At 36.8% G+C, this 11,786-nt stretch overlaps 1 protein-coding gene across 5 annotated transcripts in view; it reads right to left on the reverse strand.

Annotated features, from left to right (window-relative positions):
• The window catches only part of stxbp5b (syntaxin binding protein 5b (tomosyn)), a 40,285-nt gene extending 28,499 nt beyond the window's left edge, over window positions 1–11,786 (reverse strand). For 3 of the 5 annotated variants that reach the window (XM_055171506.2, XM_055171505.2, XM_055171504.2), the window contains exons 1-2: window positions 11,306–11,785; window positions 8,732–8,829 (exon numbers count right to left, since the gene is read on the reverse strand). In XM_055171506.2, the coding sequence (XP_055027481.1) occupies window positions 8,732–8,829; window positions 11,306–11,443 (236 nt within the window). In that variant the 5' untranslated portion in view covers window positions 11,444–11,785. Of the gene's footprint in view, window positions 1–8,731; window positions 8,830–11,305 lie in introns of all 5 variants that reach the window. The other 2 variants (XM_073869919.1, XM_055171507.2) reach the window with 2 other exon arrangements.

Raw genomic sequence — 11,786 nt, forward strand, 5'->3', positions numbered from 1 at the left:
ACTTCCCAGGGCCTTGAATCCCCCACCCCCAGATTCACAAACTTTTTCAAGGACCCGTGGGAACCCTGGCTTGTGAATCACTAGACAATTTACACCATATTTGTTGTTGCATATGCAGCCTGCATGAACAATGCAATAGAAACAAAAAGTAGTTAACTAAAACATTTGCAATTTTTTGTAGTGCAACCTATTTTTAAACACATTTTATTCAGACTGCATGATGTAAAATATAACATCTTTTGCCCTGATGCAGCAGATACACTAGTAGTCGTGTACTGGCATATTAAAAACTGTGCAGGAAACACAGAGTTTTCTCAACAGTACTGAATCAGCGGTTTCCTGCAACAGCTTACTCATTTCCTTTAATGTGAGTTAAAACTGTGAAAATACCTCAACAAGCAATGTGTACTGGTGTCTGTGATCGGTGTCTAATATACTAACTCTGTTGTTTAGTCTGACACTGAAAGCAGATGAGATCATTTATCTCTGTTAAACAGATCAATTATGGTAAACAACAGCGTTAGGGCCGTGTTCCGGAAAAGAGCTATTTCACTAAAGATGAACCAATCTTTCTGATGAAACAATCAAATGGCAGAAAACAGAGTCCTACCAATGCATTTTATTTTCTTGCATCTCTCCGATTATAAAAACAACTGCTAACATTTAGGAATGTTAGCGTTTCTCAGTATGCTGTTCATTTTTAGTAGGAATGCACTGATAAAGAAATATTGCACAACATTTTTACAAAAGCCAATAGCAAGACTTTACATTTTAAACATTTTAACTAGTCACCAACAGTGTTGGGGAAAGTTACTTTTAAAAGTAATGCATATTAAGTTACTCCCCCAAAAAGTAACTAATTGCGATACTTAGTTACTTTTCATGGAAAGTAATCCTTACGTTCCTTTAAAGTTACTTTTGCGTTACTTTTTCTTACTTGCTTGCTCTCTTTCAGGCCTTGCAGGTGTTTTATATGACGGAAAATTGTATATTTCCATCACAAAAATGTTAAGCTCTGGCCTGCCGACTCAAACTTTTCCCGCTCAGGTGCGCACGCATATAGTGCGTAATTCTACGCGACCATGTTCAGCTTAATTCAGTACATTATTTTTTTGATCGAATCATTTAAACTAAAAAAGTAACTTGCATTACTTTTTTTAAAAAGTAACTAAAGTATTAATGTGTAGATTTATAAAGTAATGCGTTACTTTACTCGTTACTTCAGAAAAGTAATATTATTACATAATGCACGTTACTAGTAATGCGTTACCCCTAACACTGGTCACCAATATCATGCATCCTTAAAATGTACATACACGGTTGTATCTTTAAGAAAGATGGAGAATAAAACATGTCTTGCTTCCTCCACGTCCGCTCTCTTCAGAATGATGCAATGAATGTTTATACAGCAGTCCTTCATCATATTTGAAAAAATACAGACTAAATAAATAAAAGAGGCGTTATAAATACGTTGCAGTGGACCACTGACTCATTATTTATTTATGTCGCTATGCATCAGGCTCTTGACTAGGCAGTGTGTCCTTTGATTAAGGCTCTGTGTCACTGTCTTAGAGCCAACAGTTTTGTGATTTCAATAGGAGTCAGAGCCTAAATGTAAATTATGTACACTAAATAAATAGTAAAGTACAATTCTGTAGCCACCATTGCGACTGATAGCAAAACTTCAGTTAGTACAAAAAACTGTCTGGTAGGGCAGTTCAACATATCGTTACTTTCAACATCGACATTGCAATTTGTGCATCTGCAATATAGTGACATTGCAAAACCTTTAAATATTTTTTTACATTTCACCTCACAAAAGACATGATGGTACCAATCAATGTGGTTCCAAAGGTTTTATTAGCATGGTCTGGTCGCTTGTATGTAAAACCTTTCCAAAAGTTTCCATCCCAGAGCTATAAGAAATACAAGGCAGAAGTTAATCCACCTCAAACAAAGTATTTCCCATATCACAAAACAAATAGCTTCATAGGTTTTGGTTTCTTTAAGGAAATATGGTTTCTTATTTCCATCTATTGTGATGAATTCCCCAAAATGCGTTCCTAACATTTTTATATGATTTATCCTAAAATTATTTATCATTCAATACATTTTTTGAAAATGTAACAATACTATATGTATGCAAACAAGCAAAGCTCTTTTAAAAACTAAAGTTTTATATCTAAAGCATCATACTGCCAATTACAATGGATGACTCACTTTAAACAACAGGGGTTTCCGCTGAAAGCAAACAGCCGTGCAATCTGATAAGGGGGCTGTCATACTATATGGCCTAATAACACAGACCTCAAGTGCAAAAGATTACAATGCAACTAAAGCAGACAGGCTTGTCAAGTTCCCTGCAAATGCGGACATTTATTCCTGGGAACCAAACTGGTTCTCTATCAAAGGAAAACAGGGAAGAGAAAATAGCAGAGGAGTGATATGAATTAAACATATAAAGGAGGCAGTGAAAATTATACAGATGTAAGCATATGAATAATAATAATAATAATATACAGTATATGCTAATAATCACACAATTATTTAAATAATTCACATTTGGCCACATAATTACAGCAGAACCCCCTTTAAACGCCTATGCAAACGGACATATGCATAACATGACATCTTTGTGAAACAAAAAATATATATACTTCTACAAAACATTATTTGACTCTACAGCTTCCCTTCTCCCTTTCTGTCCAACCAGAATTTCAGCCACTGACAGGTTACAAAGTGATATAGGAGAGCTAGGATCTGTCCAAACAAGATTAAGAACAGTAATCAAACAGGCCCTGGGTGCCTTAAACAAACTCTGGAGGAGTCTCAAATGGTCGTTATTTAAAGCACTTGGAGCTGAATGTTGCCAACAGCGGCCTACGAGAGGAGCAGAGAGCAAAGGGTCACAGATCACGAGGCAATCAACACTAAAAATAACACTAATGAATTCAATTTATACCATACTTAGACTGCATCGTTAAAGCGAATGTGCATGTTTTACAAGCACGCGCTTTCTCCTCCTGAGGAAGTCGGAGTTAAATTTCCTGATGCAGAGACGTTTCACAATGCTTTGTGTTTTGTTAAACCATGCAATTTACATAACGTACAATAATGTTTTTACCCATTCAAATGTCACTGTCACGATGCTAAAGTGTTCTGAATGGTCCTTGCTAGGATGTGCTGGGTGGTTGCAACTTGCAAGATGATTTATTACTGGTCCAAGTCAATACACGTCTCCAAGTCTCTATATTATAGTCTTCAGATATAACCTGAGATGTTCCTTTATGAAACTCCTAAGTCTGATTTGAGGTACCATTCATGTTCAAAGCAACAACAATGCATTGAAATTCAATTTTAGAGTGAAATTATTATTAACCCATGCAACAGCGGTGAAGCTTACTAATTATATCTATGACAGCGGGAACACATTGTGCCGTGTATAAACTACTCCTGCATCATCATAATAAAAGTTAGCTAAAGTGTTAAAAAAAGCAACATTAAAATTCAACACGGATTATGTGCGGTTTAAAGTGCCCCTATTTCATTGATAAAAAACAGCGTTATTTTTGGTATAATACAATGTGTTTGCGTGGTTTATGGTTAAAAAACACATTATTTTCCACATATCGTACATTTGTATAGCGTCAGATATCCTACCTTCCTCAAACGCATTGATTTCGTACAAAACTCAATGATCTGAAAAGCGTTGTGCGGTTTAAAGTGCACCTATTTCATTGCTAAAAAACAGCGTTATTTTTGGTATAATACAATGTGTTTGCGTGGTTTAGGGTTAAAAAACACATTATTTTCCACATATCGTACATTTTTATAGCGTCAGATATCCTACCTTCCTCAAACGCATTGATTTTGTACAAAACTCAATGATCTGAAAAGCGTTGTGCGGTTTAAAGTGCACCTATTTCATTGCTAAAAAACAGCGTTATTTTTGGTATAATACAATGTGTTTGCGTGGTTTATGGTTAAAAAACACATTATTTTCCACATATCGTACATTTTTATAGCGTCAGATATCCTACCTTCCTCAAACGCATTGATTTCGTACAAAACTCAATGATCTGAAAAGCGTTGTGCGGTTTAAAGTGCACCTATTTCATTGCTAAAAAACAGCGTTATTTTTGGTATAATACAATGTGTTTGCGTGGTTTAGGGTTAAAAAACACATTATTTTCCACATACCGTACATTTTTGTAGCGTCAGATATCCTACCTTCCTCAAACGCATTGATTTCGTACAAAACTCAATGATCTGAAAAGCGTTGTGTCCTGATTGGCTAGCTAATCTGTACATTGTGATTGGCCTGAAAACCTCTGACGTCAGCCAGAAATGGGATGCTCCTTACCATGTTTGAAAGATTCGCTAACAGTGCAATGCTGACAGGAGTTAAAGGCGGGGTGCATGATCTCTGAAAGCCAATGTTAACATTTGAATCACCTAAACAAACAAGGCCTTACCCCAATAGAATCTGGACCTTCTTTTGACAGACCCATCCCACACATACCAGCAACCCAGGCAACGATGTCGGTTAGTGGACACGGCCCTTACTGCTGATTGGCTACAAGTGTGTTTTGATACTCGGCCCGCCTGCCTTTTCCAAAGTGTTTTTCAAAAATCATGCAACCCGCCTTTAATTTACAGGCTGTGAGTCAAAGCGGGAGGAATTATGATAATGATCGCCATGTCCACGTCAACAGACCCAGGAATTAAATTGTTGCTTTTAATCTGTGTGTTTGTTGTAGTCCAAAAAAAGAGATTTACATTGGAAATGAGGGTTTGTACCTTTTGCATATCATTAACATGCACTAATACACACTTACAAAGTAAATGTAAAATCGTGAATCGAACAATAGTTGCTTTTTAAAGAGGAGCATAACTAATGTAGTCCTCATGTCTTTCAAAATAAATCTGGAAGAACCCACATCAAATACTTTTTAACACTGTAGGTCCATCACATGACTGGTTAAAGTCAGTAATACTGTACACTGTACTGTCTTCAAATATATGACTACAAAATTGAGTGAAAAAATTACATTCTCCAAACAATGAGGGCAACTACCTCATTGGTAAACCACAGTGGTTTGTGGCACTTCTGTCAACAAATGCAAAAGAGGATTTGCACAAATTTCTTTCCACACTACTAGCTGAAAACAAAGTATTATGAGTAGTCTACTCTAAACAAGTACCATAGAAATCTTAGGATGAGAATATTATAAATTAAACTTTTGACCACAACAGTTTAGTTTTTTTCAACAACAAAAAAAGGCAAATATTATGCTAAATCCACCTATACACAGTGTTTAGACATAAATGTTTGCTGGCAGTATGTGAACACAACAACCCTACAATAAAAAAAAATCAAACCACTAATCCCCACTTAACCAGAACAGTCTGATAAGACATGCTGTTTTGATTATCTTGTTAATGTGATGTCACACTGATAAAGCCCTGCCCACTGACTGAATTGTAACTTCCCCAAAAACCTTTCTAAATGTGTTTGTTGACACGTTGTTGCACTAATGGAGCTGAAGATAATATTGTCCCAGACTGTATTCACATGAATCAAATCTATTTTTAACCGAAAGCAGTAGCTCATTTATTTGAAAGATACACACATGAAAACAACACTTTTTTTGCTCCTGCCCGCAAAGGGGCATTTTGGACATGCTACAACAAATGATGTGTGGGGTAATTTCAGATGCAACTTCACAGACACAGGCACACCTGGGACTTATACATTTTTTAACAAAGCCTAAGCAATCACTGTACACAACTTTATCAGATCACAGAATCAGAACACAAAGCCTTCAGCAACGCTCAATTAGTTAAGTACAGAACGTCAAATGTTTGCTTATTAGCTCTGTAATTTAGCAAAACATGACAAAGCAGCATTTACACGTTATGACTCTTTAACAAGCTACTAATAAACAAAGCAAAAAAGTTCTTTAAAGACAGGGCTCCAGACTAACTTTTTTCACTAGGAGCACAGTGGCCCCCAACTGAAAATTTTAGGTGCGCAACCCGAAAATTTAGGGGCACATACCGAAAATCAACATGCTAACCAAATATTCACATTTCTACTAAGTAATACACTGTATTACTAATAAATACTTTGATGATAGATGCAGAAAGTACAATGTGCTGTTTTAAATTCAGTGTCACATCACAAAAAAAGGTCAAATTTGCTGGTCGTACATTTGCGCCTGGATGTAAAATTCAGTGGCACACTCTCAAATTTTGGTGGCAATATGCTGTCTGGAGCCCTGAAAGAGCAACTATCGTCCGATTCACGATTTTACATTTCCTTTGGTGTGTAAGTGTATTAGTAAATGTTAACTATATGTAAAAGGTACAAACCCCAAAGTAAACGATGACGCGAGTTATCATTTTCAATGTAAATCTCTTTTCTTGGACTACAACAAAAACACGGATCATAGGCACAGTTTACTTCCTGGGCCTGTTGACATGGACAAGACCAACATTATCATAATTCCTCCCGCTTGGACTCACAGCCCACAAGTTAACTCCTATTAGGATTGCATTATGGCCAAATCTTTTAGACATGGTAAGGAGGGTCACATTTCCGTCTGACGTCAGAGGTATTCAGACCAATCACAACATACAGATTAGCTGGCCAATCAGGGACATAGCGCTTTTCAAATCAATGAGATTTGTACAAAATCAAAGCGTTTGAGGAAAGGAGTATATCTGGAGCTACAAAAATGCACGGTTTGTGGAAAATAATGTGTTTTTAACCATAAACCACGCGAAAACACCTTATTATACCAAATACACAAAATAACGTTTTTAAGCAATGAAATAGGTGCACTTTAAACTTTTGGATGAACGTTTAGATGAAAAGCAACCCTAATGTCACAGATAAAGACACAAGGGACCAATCATGTGAAATTAGATTTTTACTATTCGTAAACACCTCATTGAGTTTGTGTCAGCTGAGCTGTGGCGTGTTTTTCAACGCTGCGAGCAATGAGACAAATCGATACATGCTGTCTTTTGACAAATAGCCCAATCGGCTGAATGACACAGAGTCCATCAGATTTCCTCGGCACATTCATACACAGCAGCAACAGCTGAGCAGCTCATCTCAAGTTTATAACACTGACCCTGTGGGTGGCTTGTGGGTTTTTAAAAGAACAAAAACCATTGATACAATAAAGTCATTCATGATACATGCTTTACAAAAGCATAACGCCAACAAATTCCCAATCTCAAGACTGAAATCAGACCAAAATGTACAAGTCTTGCAACCTATGTACCGTAGAACAACCAGAAAAAAACAATTTGTGCAAAAGCATTATCTCTATTTTGTAGGTACGGTTTTTTTTACAGAAATAATGATGTGGAGATATCTGAACTTGAAAACAATCTGAAAACAATCCACATTGGCTGATATTGTGTCACAGACGTACTCAGCACGACCAGCGATGTTTGCAGCACGTGTGAGGTGGCTTTCTGGCAGAAAGTCGGCAATACCGATGATGAGAAGATCTGGGCGACATATGGCAGTAGAGCTGCTGCTCATGCCACAGTGAAGATATCATTAATGAGTGCAGATCCTCCAGGAATAAAGACCCTGCTTCTAGGAAACATGCCTATGAAAACAGGTTGCTTGTATGCATGCTGACCTTTCCAGTTACCACATATTAGGTGTGTAATATATTCTGAACCGAGCCAAAAATGTGCGATAAACCACCCCTGTACTTTCTGCAATACTCTTATGGCATACCGAATGCCCTTGCTGCACAAGCCATTGAGCTGTGTGAAAGTGAATTGATAGTGTCCAAAATAATGTTTTGTTTAAGTTAATAAAGTTAATAAGTTAAATTGCTGTTATTTTAATTTTTATTAAGTAAAAAGTCAATGGTGCCATGCCATGAACCCTGCCCTCACAGCAAAGAAAACCGAAACCAAATCGTGGCTCCAAAAGCGTCATATAAACTGAACCGTGGCATTGGTGTATCGTCACAACCTATGACATATAACTCGTAGTATATTAAAGCAGCTTTAAAAAATGCTGATAAAAAAATATATTAAAGAATTGACAACAGAAGTTTCTCAAGATCTAAATATACTGACAGCATTGGCAATGAAAAAGTCATTTAATTTCTTTTTCAATTATAGAGTTATATGATAAGAGTTAAACGAGTCATTGATTTTATTGCAGTCAAAATGGTTTAATAGCAAATATCAAGCCGGCTTTAACACTATACCGTATTTCGACATCATATCTGCCATCAGCCACTTTGCTCTCTAGATATTGGCATTAACGCTGAAAAAACACATTGGTCAATCGCTAATCCTAGACATGTTAATCTGTGTGGGCTCATTTTCCCACAAGCGTCAGTGTCTTTCCTTTAGCTATCCTAATGATGCATCGAGACAGCAGCTCCTATGATGTTTCTCTAGGGTAAATATATTCATATCTCCTGGGGGAACAGCATGGCTCTTAGAAGCTGATTTTCTAGTGGATGTTGTTACCGGTATTTTGCTACTTGCAAAATACTTATGCAATCATGCATTTGTGTGGATGTTAGTAAAAGAAAGCTGTGCATGCTGTGAACAAGTCAATTACTTTATGCATCAAGACTTCCATCAAAGATAGGTGGGAGGATTACTTGTGTTTATAAGCACATAGACTTTTAACACTTACTTTGAGTAAGCTAAGCTGTTGCCAGCCAATAATAAAGGATACAGTCTTAGGGCTCCACTTTGTGTGCCAATAGCCAGAATTTTCTGTACGGGGTCAAAAGCCATGGAAGAGGGTTGATAGGGAAACCCATGTCGTAACGTCTGTGAAACAGAACATGATTTGCATCAAAATTTGCAATGAAATTAACAAAAATTTAACAATTTACTGTCATTGTGCACTCTTTAAAAAATGATTAATTTTTAACTCATGCCGAGTTCAGACCACGATTTTTAAAGTAGTCGAGTAACAGATCTTTTCACACTGCATGACTATCTGGGGTTGCGTTCAGTCGATGCTGTGTTGACACTGCACGATGGATCACCGACAGGGTTTCTCGACTTTACCATAGGAAGAATCGCTGACAACTTTTTCCCTGTCTGCAAACTACGTCTCACAACCAAACGCACACAAGAAGTGACAAGGAAACAATGCGAGAAAAGAAGATTATGAAGAAGGAAACGTCCCCAAACGTCCAGCTGCCCTGTATGTTGCTCATTGGCTGTAGGTCATCGCCAATGTTATTTTCAGTCAGAATCGCCAATAGGTCCAGATATCTAGCATGCCAGATGCCTCATGGGGTGATTCTCTCAGATTGTGTCTAGCTCAAACTGTGTGATTGTCACGATTTGCCAGTGATTTCGGGCATTTGTCGGCGATTTCTCAAAATCGGTAAGTCAAAATCTGGGCTAAAATCGTGCAGTCTAAACTCGGCATCAGAGATATTTTAGAAAATCTTTGTGATCGTCATATGATGTTTATACAGCGTACGTTTGGAAGTTTGGAAAGATATGGAGAATAATAAAAAAGAACAGGATTTTTATTTTTAGGTGAACTACTATTTTGAACGCATGCAATTTAAAAAACACGAATTTTGGTGAACATTATTCCATGTCAACCTGTTCATGAAACTGAAACATAATTCATATAGAAATGAAAACATCATTAGGGAAGTGTATAATCATGATATATTGATATGTAAAAAAGGACAAACAAATAATAACAAATTAATAAAAACAAATCATTAAATGTTTGCATTTGCCCCCTCTACCTAAACAGTCAAAATTATTATGTGCCTTAGTAGATTTAACGATATAAAATAAGTAAACTATATTTTAAAAATTTTAATTATTCTTTTTTTTTACCAAAATTTGAATTAAAATAAAATAAAAATGTGAGTAATGAGAGTAATTATAAATGAACACATTTTTGAATAAATTCAACTTTATTTTATCATGTATAATCCACTTAAATTTGTAAGAAGGAATCCAGTCTCTTTTTACTTGCTCATCATAATGTGGTATATAATAATATGTAAAGAAAATAGATAATTTTACATGATTAAATCAGGACAAGAAGAAAGCCTTAAAAAGTATTTAAAATATTATCTATAGACCATCTTGCAAGACGTAAACAACACTGGTGCAGAAACACTTCCTGTTTCAGTTTTTTTAATACTGAACAAAATATAAATATTAATATTAGAACAAAATACAACCAACAGAAAACGTAGAACTGAATCAAAATGTAAAATAAATGTGAACTAAAAGCAACTTAAAAACAACAGGAAGACAGGAAGTGGTTTTGGACCACTGTTGTTTACATCTTGTAAAATGGTCTATAAATATAGTATTGTAAGTATTATTAGAGATTTATTAAGTAGATATCACATTTTTTACACTGCAATTTTCCTTAACTTAGTTAAGTAGATTTACTTAATATACATATCTGTGAAATTTACTTGAAACATATTAGTGCAAAAACGAAATTATGTCAATTCTATTTTTACTTATAAGTTACGGAGGAAGTAGTTCATGGTCATGAATTTCTGAAGGATCCCATTCATTTTCTTCAAAAAGAACTGAAAAGCCACACAAGTGGCTAAAATTTTAAAGACTCATGTTTAATTGACAGTTAAGGACTACACTACCCATAATCCTGAGGTGGGGTCCAATCAGAGAAATCATAACCATGACTGTATATGGCACTTTATAATTTGGTTATCTAGTAAAATATTTGGTCTGTGGGCAAACCTCTGACATGTAAAAACAGTTCACTGTAAAATACATTGCTATGTTAAACTTTAAGCTAATTTAACCTCAGTGGCCAACTGGAATGTCAGTAAGGTTTTCAAAGTCCAGTCAGCAGATCCGTTCCCACAAGGAAAGGTTTCTTAAATCCGAATTCAACTAGAGCGACTTTCAAAGCACAAGTATTTCTGGACTGACAAGATATCCACGGCTTTACCCCTGACAGAAAAGAGTCTGTCAGATCACCTCGTACAAACTTTAATCGGTCTTACTAGTAATTTCCGCATTAGACAAATCTATCTTAAAATAACTCCTGACCAACTGTCACCTGTCATCTCGGAAACATTATGATTTATAATGATAAACCTCCTCCGATGTTAATTATTTTAGTCGACGACCAACTCTGTCTGAAGCGATTTAAATGCCAGCAAGCGCCCGCGCGCCGCTTTTATATCAGTCTCTCGCATAAATACAGAAGCGCGTTCGGCGTCAATCACCTCAACACTGAACACTACTGAACATCGTATAAAATCACAGTAAATAATCCCACCTTGCAAAGCTGGAAATGCTCCGATTGCAGGGTCTCCTGAATCATGTCATTCTCCCGGTTTCCCGTTTGAGGTGACGCGGCGGAGGAAGAGGACGCAGTCAAGCCGTCCAACACCTTCCTGATATTAAACTTCTTCATTATGCCACCAGCAAACGCGATATTTAACGCAAATTCTGCATAAACTAAAGGTGGCAAAGACGCAGCCACACAAGCGCGCTGTTGTTGTGTTTTGCCTCACATGTCAGGCGGTGTTGTCATCCTGTCCTCGTGCCCAGGCGGATGTCACAATCTCGCATTCATTTCCTAAACACGACGTTTGCTCGATCGTCTCTTGTTTTGCATCGTAATCGTGCCACAGACAGCGTAATCCAGTTAGATTTGGCCGATCTGCCTGTGTACTGTTCCCTCCCCTTGGCTGCTTCCCCGCTGCTAACGCGGAAACGCAGAGAGCTGCAATCACCGCGACGCGTCTGCGCATGCG

Source organism: Misgurnus anguillicaudatus, chromosome 7 (assembly GCF_027580225.2).
Source record: "Misgurnus anguillicaudatus chromosome 7, ASM2758022v2, whole genome shotgun sequence".
NCBI classification, from domain to species: domain Eukaryota; kingdom Metazoa; phylum Chordata; class Actinopteri; order Cypriniformes; family Cobitidae; genus Misgurnus; species Misgurnus anguillicaudatus.